General features: G+C 40.8%; 1 protein-coding gene across 1 annotated transcript in view; it reads left to right on the forward strand.

Annotated features, from left to right (window-relative positions):
* Nucleotides 1–762: 762 nt before the first annotated feature.
* The window catches only part of LIN28B (lin-28 homolog B), a 121189-nt gene continuing 107481 nt past the window's right edge, over nt 763–14470 (forward strand). Inside the window, exons 1-2 of the mRNA XM_062187640.1 lie at nt 763–796; nt 8498–8685. Coding sequence (XP_062043624.1) covers nt 763–796; nt 8498–8685 — 222 coding nt within the window. The remainder of the gene's footprint in view (nt 797–8497; nt 8686–14470) is intronic.

Here is a 14470-nt window from a genome sequence, read left to right on the forward strand (position 1 = left end):
CTTAGTAACTGTAACCCAAAGGTAAAAATGATAATTCAGTGCCTTCAAGATATTCTCATCCAGTTGTTGTTACTAGGTGGCCTGTTCATTGTAATTTTTATTGTGTTGTAACATCTGTCAGCAGCAATATCAGAAACAATATTAGAAACATCAGTACTTAAATTTTAAAATGAAAATTGTTTTTGCTTTATAAAATATGAATTAATGTGTACTAGATTATCTTTAAAAATACTTAGTGATCACTATAGCTTTTTCTTAAAAAACATTTAAATACAACAGAAAGGCCCAATATCAATGGTAACAGTACCATAATTAGATGCCCATGAAGTATTTCCTAAAGTATATCTGAAGAGATACAATCAAGTAAGTTCACCAAGAAACAATATTGAAGGCTAGATAGATTAGTATTATGGGTGGAAAAATAATGGGATTCTTGAATTACAGTGTAAAATTAAAAACTTAAAAGTTGCCTTGCTGATGAAATTGGCATCTTTTGACTACATCTTAACAGACTTGTTTTAAATGTTTTTTTAAACTGAAGTCTTTTAATAGAAATCAAAGACAAGTTTATGCCAATTGCTTATCTAATTTTGCTAGGTGAGTTTTAAATTGTGAAAATAAGTTTACAAGTCACTTCACAGAGTCAAAACCTGGGCATTTTATTGCTTTCTAATGAGCCATTAAGCTGAAGAAGAGGCAATTAAATAGGCAAATAATGTAGTACTGACTTGAGCTCTCTGATTTTAGGTTCTTCAGAAGACGATGAGGTCATTCAACCAGGTTTCATCAGCCCCAGGTTAGTCTTTTTTTTTGTTTTTTGATAAATATTTCACTTACCTTATGTTTTAAAGATCACTATAAGCATCTGGGAGAACTTGGTAGCCCTCAAGATTTTTCCATCCTGATTTTCCATTTTGGCAAGATGGTCCTACTGTACGCCATCCAGATTACTGCATCTGTAAAGCTAAATTCCCACCAGAATTGTGTGGATAACGTCTTCTAATTAATTCCTTTCCCCTCTGATTTTAGCAGTATTGGACTTTGTAGTTCCCATCTATAACTCCAGGAACATAGAAAATAGATGAAACAAAAGTATTCATAGCTTGTTCATTTTTGTAATTCCCAAAGTAAAATAGGCATTAGTGAATATATCTTGAATTAAATTAAAAATAGAGGCTTGGTGCCATTTTTAAATAATTCACCATAACATAAATACCACAATGTTTTAGAAATTTTTGGTGGAATTTCTCTAATCCAGGAATCTCCATTTATGTTGCTTTTCATGAACATGTATCAAAATTTGTTCTTCATTATCATACTACAAAAACTGAATCATTTGAACTTCTTCACATTTTAATCTTAGACTTTTCACATATATTTTCCTCTGTCACTGGAATGAACTTAGGTAACTTTTTTGAGTAATCGTTTTATTTAATAATGTACTAACTACCCTGATAGCATTTAATAATGTCTTGGCTCAGCTCTTGACTAGCAACAAAACACACCTAAGAGCTATGATGTGCCAATGTTTATGCACAAGTAAAATGATGTCATTCTGTTATTAAAGTTAGTAGATACAGGATTGTGGATAGCAGGAGGTTAGGAATAAAGATTAAAATGTTTAATGAGAAAACCATGAAAGATTAGCATTTGACACTTTACTATATTTTTTGAGTGAATCCTTTAACGTGGAGATGATGCTCTAATGAGTATCCTAACAATGAAGATTCTCAAAAGTCATTACAATATTATAATACGCCTGGCAGATTCCCTTGATTATTGATACTGGTTTTTCTCTTGGGGCAAACTGGTAACAGTGTAGAGACCTTTTTCTTTTCTGTTGGGAAATAATGTTAACACCAATGTGTTAAGTGACTGCAATAAAGTTTCATGTCTGTGTTTCCTTGTGATTAAAAAAAGGGGGTTGGAGGGGAAAGGCACCTCTTTGACCAAAAGAAAGGTTGTTTCAGGAGATTACATTTTAAATTGAAAGTTTCCACGTGAACAGGTCCAGTCTCCTCATTTTGTAGGTGAGGAAACTTGGGCTCTTCGAAGCTTAGTGATTATCCCAGGGCCACAAGCTTGGTAAGTGGGACCAGAACCCTGGCCTCCAGTAATTTCTAGCTGAATTCCTTTTCTCCACAGATTGGCTTCTCAGATAGGCATCTTTAAAACTGAAGATTTCCCCCTCATTTGTCTCATCCTTTAGTCTTCCTCTCTTCTTTTCCTTCCTAATTCTGATATACCTGTGCTCTACCAGCAAAGAAACCCAAAGTGTAAATATTGAAACAAAATGCCTGACCATCCCCACTTTTATTTCAGTTGATTATTTCTTTTGATATTATTATGGTTTAAAGAACACACTTTTATTCATTGCTTTGGAGGATGAAAAAGGAATTCTGTGTTTACATAGTGTCTTTTCCACAGACTCAGAATATTAACTGCAAAAAGATCTTTAAATTATGGAACATATATGTTCCAAGTAGTTCAGCTGAAAAATACCGACTTTCATTTGTCAAATAAAACAAGAGGTTTTCTTTTGTGTTATTGTGAGCAAAGTAAAACTTATACTAAATGATTTTTCTAACGAAATTTTCTAATAAAATCATTTGAGGAATTTGTTGAGTAGAGTTTGTAAAATATTTGAGATTAATCATAAAATTTTAATTTTTCCTTTTACTTGGGAGAGAAGTATATTAATAAAATAGGGTTATTTTTGCTATTCCAGCTTCTTTTAAAAAATGATACTTTATACAAATGGTGGGCTTAAAATAACCTCCCTTTTCTGAATTATTTTTGTTGCTCTCAATACTTTGCTGAAACATAACTGACCAAAAAAGAAGGAAGCATTTACAAATGGTTGTTTTATTTTACTCTTTTGAAATGTAAAGGTAATCTTCCCGGGAAACTTAAAATTTACGTTAATTCGTTCCTAAGTTTCCAGTTTTGCTGTTATTTCTGGGGGAAATGTGTCAAGAAGGTATTTAAGGAAAAACTCAAGAAATTTTATAACTGCATACAATTTTAGAAGTGGAACAACGGCGTTAACCAGAGCATGTTTGTCCACGGATTTAGAAATTAAATGAGATGAGAACGGAATTTTGCGTTTCGGGAGCTAAAACAAAGCGCCCCCACATTCCGACGGGCCGGTACCCTAAGACCTGCGCCCGGGCGGGGACCCCTTTCGTGGGGCCTCCACGTACTGAGAAGTGGAGAAGGCGGCCAGCCGATGGCCTGCAGCTCGCCCGACGTGCGCGCCCGCCGCTTTTGCGCGGGAAAGATCGCGCGGGGGGCCGAGGGGGTTCCCGAAAATCGTCGCGCCCGCACGGCCACCCCCGCCCGCCGACGGCCCCCTGACCCTCAGGCTCCAGGCGACGTTTCCGTGCCTTCCCGATAGGACGGCGCCGGGGTCCGTTTGCAGACGGCTCCATTTTGGGCAGGGCCTGGTGGGGGCGGGAGCGGTCATTTCCTGGGGTCCTCCAGCTTCTCTCCCTGGGACCACACTTACCTTACTCTGAGGAGCTTCTCGCATCTCCTAGATCAAGGGGTCAAACTCTAAATGACACATGTCTGGCAGTACAATACACGCGGAGGGTCTGCGCCTAGTGTTTTTGCCATCGTAGCTGAAGGCAAGGGTTCCTTTTGTTTGTGCTTGGGGACAAGATGACAGATATAAAATCCCTCCTAATGAGTTTGAAATCACCGGCCTCCCTCGGAAGGGTCTGGACCTCCACGGAGGGGGTGGTGATGCGATGACTAAAGGGAGAGGTGAGTGAAGAGAGGTGAGAGGAAGTTGTAGGGACGGAGGTGCACGCTGAGCGCGAGTTCGCGGGGCTGCCCCGGCCGGCGGCGCTGGCGTGCAGCTCCGACCCCAGCTGCGGGGAGCAGAGGGCGGCTCGGACGGCGGCTCGGCGCGGTGCCGCTGCTCCTCCTCCCAAGTTTAAGAAGAACCGAAGCATTGTTTCTGCTTTAATAGAAGTCACTCGTTGCTTGTAGTTGAAAGCAGCGGTGGTAGGCTCCCCGCATTGTACTGTTGGGGGCTGGGGGCGGGGGCAGGCTGAGAAAATGCGTAATGTGTACCTGTTTTTCAAACGGGGGGAAACCTGATTGTGCGAACCACGGGCCTCCTGGATCTGCACCACCACCATCCCCCCGCCCCCGAGTCTTTGTAGCTACTTGAACTCATTTTAAAGACATTCTGAAAGAACTATGATAAATCAAGCTATAAAACATTGAGTTTTCACAGGTACAAACCATGCGTTTTGAGTCAAACACAGATCTTTGTGGCACTAAAAACAAGTAGGAAATGAGAAAAAAATTAAAACCAGAAGACTTCAGGAAGGTGACAAATTGGAAAGCATTCTGGGAGACTCAGGACCATTTTATGTGGAAGAAGCACTCTGCGAGCTTTAAGAGCTTATGAGCGGTTTATAAAAGGATCTTAGGCTCAAAAGATTTGGGAACAGGGCAGAAAAAGATGAATGTATTTAAAAGAAGCGCCATATCCGTGAATTGGGACTGATGGTTTCTGCGTCTTCCTCCTTCCTCCTCCCTCTGCTCTCCCCTCGCCTCTTTTCCCCCTCTCGTTTTACCCTTCCCACCCCCAAGGTATGTAAATGCATTTGCCTGAAATTCTTTGTGAATGAATTTTGGAGGATTTCTCAGGGTTCCCAGTTGGAAAAAGCCTTCCACACAACTTGAAAGGCTGATGTCCCTCTCAGGAAATGAATGAGTCGATAACCTCTGACACCAGTGACCAGTCCAGTGAACCCTACCTTAATTCCACTAATACTGGAGGCCCCCAATCAGGCAAGACTTTGAGTCTCCTAACTGTGCCATCCAGCATAGCTCAGTTATGAACCCTCACACTCTTTCATTTGCGTGGTGATAGGTTCGAATTTCATCAGACTTAATAGTGATTCTGAAACCACCCACTTACTGGCTCTGATTTTATAGTGAGTAAACTTCTCTGATTAAAAACAAACTTATTAAAGATAAAATGGTGCTTACCATAAATATTTAACAAAACCAAGCTATGCTGGCTTGTGAGATTATTATAATTACATAAATAACAACCGGTCACCTCAATTTACATGAAAATCTTTCAAATTATGTTTCTGATATGCGATGTTCATTTTTAAATATAATTTTTATTAAAACTAGTTTTTCATATGACATGAAATGTTTAACCTGTAATGCTTTTGTTAAAGGTACTTCCTTAGAAGTTTATGTAATCTGTAATAGTAATAATCAGTGTCTGTTAAAATAATGCCTTGTAGGTTTTGTTAGCAAATAATTTCTTCAGAGTTCAGAGCTTTTGTTGTATTTCCTAAATCATTTGTATTTTTAGTTTTTCTTTCCTCCTCACCCTCTGTTACCAAGGTTATTCCTTCCAAAATAAATGGAATGAAAAAGCTTGCCCTTTTCCCTGAGAATCAACAGAAAGAAACAGATGAAAAAAATCTTTCCGAATTGATCAGTTTTGATTGATGCCTTTATCACAAACAGCTGAAAATAACTTCTCCTCTTGAATACATCCATTTCTTTCAGACCTGAGCCAATTAGTTTGAATTTCGGTTTAGTTGTTGAGTCTGGGGAGGAGGTGCAACCAGGGGTGTGTGTGTATGTGAGAGAGATAGAATGAGTGTGTGTGTGTGTGTGTGTGTGTGGTGATTTCTGAGGAGGAGGTGCAACCAGGGATGTGTGTGTGTGTGTGTTGATTTCTGGGGAGAAGGTGCAACCAGGGGCGTGTGTGTGTGTGTATCTGTGGTGATTTCTGGGGAGAAGGTGCATCCAGGTGTGTGTGTGTGTGTGTGGTGATTTCTGGGGAGGAGGTGCAACCAGGGGTGTGTGTGTGAGAGAATGAGTGTGTGTGTGTGTGTGGTGCTTTCTGGGAGGAGGTACAACCAGGGGTGTGTGTGTGAGAGAGAGAGAGAGAGAGAATGAGTGAGTGTGTGGTAATTTCTGTGCCTTTTCGGTTCGGATCGCCCCCGTTTGAGGTGCAACTAGGGGTGTACGTGTGTGTGTGTGTGTGTGTGTCTGTGGTGATTTCTGTGCCTTTTCCTTTCGCCCCCGTTGGAGTCCCAGAGAGGCAGAGCTGGAGAGCCTGCAGACTCGGTCGCCGGCGGGGAGGGGTGGCGGGCACGGTGGGGGAGGGTCAGCCCGGCAGCTTCGCCGAGGGGAAGTGGTATTTGTACAGTTAGTTTTTCCGTAAACTGCTTGTTTAAGAAAACGGGGAGGGTGGGGGTAGGGGACAAGGACTGCTGACACCTTTTAGGGCTCAAAACAGAGATGTTTCATGTTTTCAACGGAAAAAAAAAAAGCGTCTGGAGCTGGAGTGTGTTTACTGTGGTGTTCGGTGAGGCCGGTAATCTTGTCAGTATCTAGTTAGTAACCAACAATGTTCTGAACTGGGTAAACAGAAGAGAGGGGTGGAGGGCGGGGAAGGGACGAGCCTAATCCGTTACTGCGCGTTCGATTATCCGGCTCTGCCGCGGCGGGCAGTGGACCCCCCAAACGTGAGGGGGTTCGGGGACCAGCACCCCTCCCCCGCCCGCCCGCCCCGTCCGCTCGTGGGGAACAATCGCGCCTGATTGAGGTTCACTCCATGGAAGGCTGGAGAACCGGGCTGCTATTTAGGAAGTCGTTAATCACATCTCCTCCCCCGGAAAGAGATGGCGGGGAAACCTGTGAAGTCCAATTCCTTCCCAACCCCTCCTCTCCCTCCCACCCCCGACCCCCGCCGCAAAACGTCCAGAAATGATAAACCCAAACGCAAGGGGATGGCGCTTCCCCCCCCCCCCCGTAGCATTTTTCTTTTAAATTGGAATAAAAAAAAAAAATCAGGGTGCACAATTCAGGTAATTGTGTGTTTTTGCTCTCGCTTTTTATTGTGTGGGGGGAAGGGAGGGAGGTGTGTGTCACCTTTATTAAAAGTTTCATGGGAATGTAATTAGGTTTCCTTCGATTTTGTACAAATCCTAAGAAGCAAAGACGCGGGGAGCATGCCGGGCAGGCTTGCCGCCGCGGAGGGGCTGCGAGCTTCGGGGAGAACCGCCCCACGCGCCGCCGGGTGCGGGCGACCCCCTCCCCCACGAGCCGCTGCGCCGGGCTGGGGTGTCGGGCACGCGCGTGCACACGCGGGGCCGTGCCGGTCTCCTAAACCGGCGATTCACCGGGACCCTCCATTGTGTTTATGTGGAAGCACGAAATCGGCATTCTGATTTATCGTGAGGAAGCGTCCCAAATTGTCTTTCAAGATAACGTGTCTGGGTTTTTTTTTTTTTTCCGCGTTCATTCATAAATTATTTTGATGTCAGCACAGATGAAATGGCGATTGGTTATCTCTTCCTCTTGCCAGCCCCTTAAGGATCCGAGGTGAAATTAGTAGCAAGAAAGCATGTAATTGACAAAGTCACGTGTGCTCAGGGGGCCAGAAACTGGAGAGAGAAGAGGAAAAAAAAATCAAAAGAAGGAAAGCACATTAGACCATGCGAGCTAAATTTGTGATCGCACAAAATCAAGATGTTAGATTGATGCAGAAGATCACTCCGTTCCAAAGGGAAAGTTTTCATCTCACGAGTTTGGAGCTGAGGGCCCGTGGGGCAACATGGCCGAAGGTTAATTTTCTTTTCTATTGTTTTACTGTGATTTTCTTTCTTCTTTCCTCTCCCCTCAACCCCCTCGCCCACCCTTCCTTGCCCGTCCCCCCCTTCCTCTTTTACCCCAATACTGAGCATTACCTCCCTGCCCCCCATTGCGCTGAGGGGCTTTCTGCAAACCTATTGTTATAGATCTCCAAAAATGTTTTGTACCGCCCACCCTGATTCACAACTTGAAAAGCTTTCAGGGGGCTATTGTTTGAATTGTGTGAGTGTGATTAAGCGCAGTTTCAGTTAGTGAGCCCTAGAAAACTTTCATACACCTGCCCCCTCCCCCCTTCCACCCCAACTTTAATTGAAAGTTATGGTGAGGGGGGGAGGGGAGGGGAACGCACATTGCAAATAAGCCTGGATTCACGGCCGCCGCATGTGCATTAACTGGTAGTGCTAACCATCTTCCCGATTTCTCTTTCCTCCTCGTGCCCGACGGAGGGACTGACTGGGCTACAAATCTGTCTTTGTAAATGGGATCAGTGTGAAATCAGCAGTATGCGAGCCAAGTATGGAATGCCGTACTGTAGTATCTGGCTGAAAAGCGGAGTTAAATGAAAAAGTACGCGCGTATGTACAGAAACGTGGAAGTTGGCGTGATCGATAGAACAGTGTGGCTTCCCCCTCCCCCGCTTCCCTTTTAACCCTTTTCGTGTTAGACATTTTCTGTAGAAGAAAAGGAGGCAGACCATTTATTGGTGTGTTTTCTGTCTTTCCTCCCTCTTCCTGCGCCCCCCCCCCCAGCAGTTTTCTTTTTAATCCGCTCGTTGAATGGGCACAGTATGAGAAAATACACTAACTGACTTTTTTTTTTTTTTTTTTTTTTTTGTCCTGTTCCGTCTCAGGCGGGGCAAGCAGAGGTGGCGGAGAAGAACTCGGGAAGCTGCCGGAGCCGGCAGAGGAGGAATCCCAGGTTTTGCACGGAACTGGCCACTGTAAGTGGTTCAATGTGCGCATGGGATTTGGATTCATCTCCATGATAAACCGAGAGGGAAGCCCCTTGGATATTCCAGTCGATGTGTTTGTACACCAAGTAAGGCAAACTTTTTCCCCCCCTCTTACCTTTTTCCGGGTTGAGTTGATCTGCAGTGAAGTCAATAGATAGGCAATAATGTGTCCTTGTGTATACTGAGAGACAAAAACCTTCCTCTGAAATCACGAGGTGATCCAGTTTTGGGCAGACTTGTGTGAGCCCCTTCCTAGGTATCTTTCCCTAAACAGAAAATGAAGCCTTTGAAATTCCACTCTTTGGAATGGGGTTGATTTTGCTAGCGTTTCCCCCTCCCTCCATTCCTCAGCAAAATTGCCTTCCTGCAGCTTCCGGTGTTATCGGTTACAATATTCCGTCGCCCATGGCGCGTGGATGGGTGGGAAAATGAATGAAGAAACAGTGATCACTTTAAAGTTTAAAAAAAAAAAAGGAAAAGCAAATTGTTGTTGTACGAAATGGTATAGGTCCCCTTATTTTAGTTACCTCCAGGCACAGCAGCTCCTTCTGTTATCATCACTGCTTGCTCTGTAGTCATTTGTAGATTCCGATCAAAATTTGATTTCATAGTATAATAAAATAAAGCACTTGTTGGCCCAGGATGGATTTGAAGAAATGCCGCCGAGGATGCTTGATAACCACACATTTTAGAAATAGGCTCCACAGAGCGTTGGTCCAAGGATTCTGTCTCTTTAAGAGACTGAATTAAAAAAAAAAAAAAAAAAAACATGTGGCCAAGGGCGGCTCTGGCTTGTGTGTTTAAAATTTGACTGCTATCCTGGGTAAATTTCCACCATTGCTTGTGTTGGGTTGTAGTTTGTTCAGTTACTTAAATACCAAATACTGTCATTGCCTCCTCCTGTATTCGAATTCTGCCCCAAACGTAATGAATTAATAATCTCTTCCCCTTCCATTCCTTCCTATTGCTTAATCTCTTTACAGTTAAAAAAGATATTTATAGTTTGCAAGCCTGATTGTTTCATCCACAGAAGCTAAGGAAATGTATATTCTCTGTAGTGAATTCAGAGTTAGAAATAAAGAGGCTTAGGAGTAAAGAGGTTTATTTTGGCTTGACATCTAAGTTAAAAAGAAGTGAATGAATGGCTTTAATAATACAGGTTGATTGACAGAGATGAATGCCTGAAATGCTTAGTATCTATGCATGAACATTGTGTATTTTATTTGATTTTGTGTTACGTATTCCTGGTAATATTTGCGCCCTCCCTCCCCAACCCAGCCCTGCTAAGGAATATCATCTTCAAATTAAGTGTATAAACAATAGAAACATATGAAACCGTTCTGTTTTGATCTGTTGTCCTGTGGTGCTTGGTAGCTGCCTGACCTTGCTGGGCGGTGTGTGTTCCTTTTCCAAAAGCCTGGCCGTCATTATTGGCTGTTTACATGCGGCAGGATCAGCATAATCTGTGAATTGATACAGGGTTTAAACACATAAATATGAGTCCACTTACAGGCTACTGGGTTTTATGCTTCCTATTTTGTGTTGTAAAATGAAGCTACATTTTCTGAATTTTCTTCTTTCTCCTCAGACTGAATAACTAAAATCATTGACAAATCCATTTTCTCTCTGGCTCTTGCTTTCCCCTTTGAACCTTCTTTAGGTTGTTAAATTGTTCTTTACGATCTCATAAATTTGTTTTATAGATGAATGAAAAAAATAGCACTTTTCTTCTTTGTCTGATCACACCTTGTTATAATTTGTTTTTTTATGTTTACCTTTAAAATATTAAAATATTAGATATTTTATTAATGCTAATATTTAGAACCACAAGACACCAGGTTTAGCCTGTTTAACACTTATATGTCGATAAATATATCTGCTGAATTAAAAATACATTGCTGGTGACTTTTTTTTAATATATAGCTAACAGTTTCTAGATTATAAATATTGGTTTTTGATATTTGGCTTGCCTTGATCTTTTACACATCACTTATGTAAGAAAAGGAGAATCTTAAATGATGCCTAGTTATGGTTTTCTGTCATACTTTGACATTTGTGTAAATTCCATATAAACTGTATGAATAATTGTTTGAAGAGGAAAGGAACCCTACTGATTTAGCCAGGCAGCTACAAGTAATAATTAGGATATATGTAGTAGTATCATGTGAGCATCCCCTTGCAGTCAGGTTGAAATTCAGGTCCATTTTATGAACTTCTAAAGACATTACTATTTTAGTTGCCATTTTTACTATTTGTACATTTTTTGAAAACATACCAGGTTTTGTGTATATATTACTTTTTAAAATTATGTCTGTGTACTACTTTGTTATCAAAGGAAATGCCTTATAGATATTAGGAATTTTAAATGATCAACTGGATCAGTATAAACTCTAAATACTTTAAATATATGTCATCTTTTTTTTGAGTGTTAGAATTACATGTCATTCGATTTTTTTTAAGTATTCTTAAACACATTTTAATACTATATGATTGAGGAAATAGGAAAAAATATTGATTTTAACTTTTTGAAAAAATAATTAGAAAGTTATACAAGGCGTTCAGATTTTTTTTCTCTTTTAAAAATATTGACTGCTAAAAATTAACAATTCATTTGTTACAAAGTAGAAGACTAGTGTGTGTTCGAATAGAACTGCACATTTGTAGTTGCATAACTGTATTTAAAATTAGTCAGCATTAACATGACCAGACTTTCTTGTCCTTTCTTTGATGTTACCAAATCCTCAAGTTTAAACACATGCCCAGGTGCTGTACTTTCCCTATCTTTAGAGGTGTTGATAGATAACAGTAAGAGTCTACCATTTGTGGGTGGTGTGTGGCCATTGCTGGTTTAAAGTGATAGTCTTCATATGATTTTCTAAAGTTAATTTGTACTTTACATGATAATATTTCTATGGCTTGGAAACAAATAGTGTTTTGACCCTTGTTAGTGGTGAAATATTGAATTCAATATGAATAGTTTTACAAGTTAGCAAAAATATGTGTTACACTAGTGAATTTTGTTACATTTCACTGTTTTTGAGATGTTCCTTAAAGTATTTAAGTGGATTTTGATTGTGACTTGGTTTGTAAAATAGGTTAACTCTTCAGGGATGTCTTAAGACTCCAGTGCAAAACGTGGAAATTTGTCTCAGTTGAAGTAACTGTGTGTGTGTGTGTATGTGTGTTTAGTATATGTTTGTAAATCTAAGTTCTTAACTAAGGTGATTTCATCAATTAGGATATAGCTGCTTTGTGTCAATGATTAATACTTGTTTTTTCTAAAATTAGTAACAATAAAACACATCTGTAGCCATGGTTAGATTGTAGGAAAGCTTATTTAAACTGCCTAGGAAAAAGTCACTGGCAATTTTTAAAATATTATGAATTTTTAATAGGACTTACCTTGATGGCACTTTAGAGGAAATGCATAGTAACTGGATATTAGATCTTTTTTAGACAAGGACAGTAACAACCTGTTGATGTTTGTTATCATCTAAATTTTTTTTTCAATAGATTTCTATGCTTAAATTCATTATCATAGCTTCACCTAAGAAGATAAAGTGATTGTTTGAATTTTATTTTGTTTGTGGTGGTACAGAATCCCTTTTCCTTACTGCCCTATCTTCAGTTTATTAGCATAATAATAACTTCACATAATGAGTTTATATATGTATAGAATTATTTGCCATGAAAAGTGATGCATTTCATTTATTTAATAATTTATGCATGATTTCTTTTCCAAAGACAGTAATTTCAAAAGAGCCACAGTGAAACTATTATTACTCAGTAGGTTTGAATATTTATTAATAATTTGGTTTTGAAATCTTTATTTATCTTTGAATGTTGGCATTTTCTTTTTAGGCTTTTTATTTCTCATTTATTTTGAGTTTTATGAATAATCAAAATGTGCAATATTGAAGAGTTTATATATTTTATGTTCTTTTTATTTTATTTAGGAAATATCTCAAGGAGTAATGGAAATAGAATAAATAATTATTGCAATTGAGATAAATTTAAAGTATTAATAACTGTAATATGAAAACATTTGGGTATGACTATTTAAATGTATGAAAATGTTGAGGAGTATACACAGTTCAATCACTTGATTGAGCATAGAGATCATATCTGTGTTTTCAATAATAAGTATATAACTTATGACAAGTTTATCCCTGTATGTTCATATGTAAGGATTTACCATAATATTTCATTGCTTATTAATTAGATGTATTTACTTCTATCTTAGTTTAGCATGATAGCATTTTTCAAAATAGAATATAAGTGATTATTATTGTCAGGGCCATTTAAAATCCCAGCTAAAAATATTCAGAAAGAGAAATCTCAGAAAATTAAGAATATAGGCCGGCGTCGTGGCTTAACAGGCTAATCCTCCACCTTGCTGCACCAGCACACCAGGATCTAGTCCCAGTTGGGGCGCTGTATTCTGTCCCAGTTGCCCCTCTTCCAGGCCAGCTCTCTGGTATGGCCCAGGAAGGCAGAGGAGGATGGCCCAAGTCTTTGGGCCCTGCACCCGCATGGGAGAACAGGAGAAGCACCTGGCTTCTGGCTTCGGATCAGCGTGATGCACCGGTCGCAGTGCGCTGGCTGCAGCGGCCATTGGAGGGTGAACCAACGGCAAAAAGAAAGACCTTTCACTCTCTCTCTCTCTCTCACTGTCCACTCTGCCTGTCAAAAAAAAGAGAGAGAAGAAAATTAAGAATATAATCATGAGCCGGCGCCGCGGCTCACTGGGCTAATCCTCCGCCTTGCGGCGCCGGCACACCGGGTTCTAGTCCCGGTCGGGGCACCGATCCTGTCCTGGTTGCCCCTCTTCCAGGCCAGCTCTCTGCTGTGGCCAGGGAGTGCAGTGGAGGATGGCCCAAGTGCTTGGGCCCTGCACCCCATGGGAGACCAGGAGAAGCACCTGGCTCCTGCCATCGGATCAGCGCGGTGCGCCGCCCGCAGCATGCCTACCGCGGCGGCCATTGGAGGGTGAACCAACGGCAAAGGAAGACCTTTCTTTTTTTTTTTTTTTTTTCTTTTATTTTTTTTGACAGGCAGAGTGGACAGTGAGAGAGAGACAGAGAGAAAGGTCTTCCTTTTGCCGTTGGTTCACCCTCCAATGGCCGCCGCGGTAGCGCGCTGCGGCCGGCGCACCGCGCTGTTCCGATGGCAGGAGCCAGGTGCTTCTCCTGGTCTCCCATGGGGTGCAGAGCCCAAACACTTGGGCCATCCTCCACTGCACTCCCTGGCCACAGCAGAGAGCTGGCCTGGAAGAGGGGCAACCGGGACAGGACCGGTGCCCCGACCGGGACTAGAACCCGGTGTGCCGGCGCCGCAAGGCGGAGGATTAGCCTGTTGAGCCACAGCGCCGGCCTTTTTTTTTTTTTTTATTTTTTTTGACAGGCAGAGTGGACAGTGAGAGAGAGACAGAGAGAAAGGTCTTCTTTTTTTTTTTTTTTTTTTTTTTTATTTTTTTTGACAAGGAAGACCTTTCTCTCTGTCTCTCTCTCACTGTCCACTCTGCCTGTCAAAAAAAAAAAAAAAAAAAAAAAAGAATATAATCATGAACTGTTACAGCTCATTTATACAATGGATTATATATTTTAATATTTTTAAAATAGTTTCTTATATACCATATTTTTAAGATTTTTTTGCCCAGGTGATATTCAAAAGACTCCCAAACCAAATGCTCTAAAGCTGTTTAATCATAAAACCACATTTGTAAAATATTTCAATCAAAATTTTATGACTTTATTGTAGCCCTAAAGATATTGCTTACTTCCCTTTTGATTTTCAAATGATAACACATCTTCCAAACTCTTTTTTTGGTACTAATTAAAAGATATTCCCCCCATAAATTTAAACTCGAAG

This window comes from Lepus europaeus, chromosome 3 (assembly GCF_033115175.1).
Source record: "Lepus europaeus isolate LE1 chromosome 3, mLepTim1.pri, whole genome shotgun sequence".
Taxonomy (NCBI): Eukaryota; Metazoa; Chordata; class Mammalia; order Lagomorpha; family Leporidae; genus Lepus; species Lepus europaeus.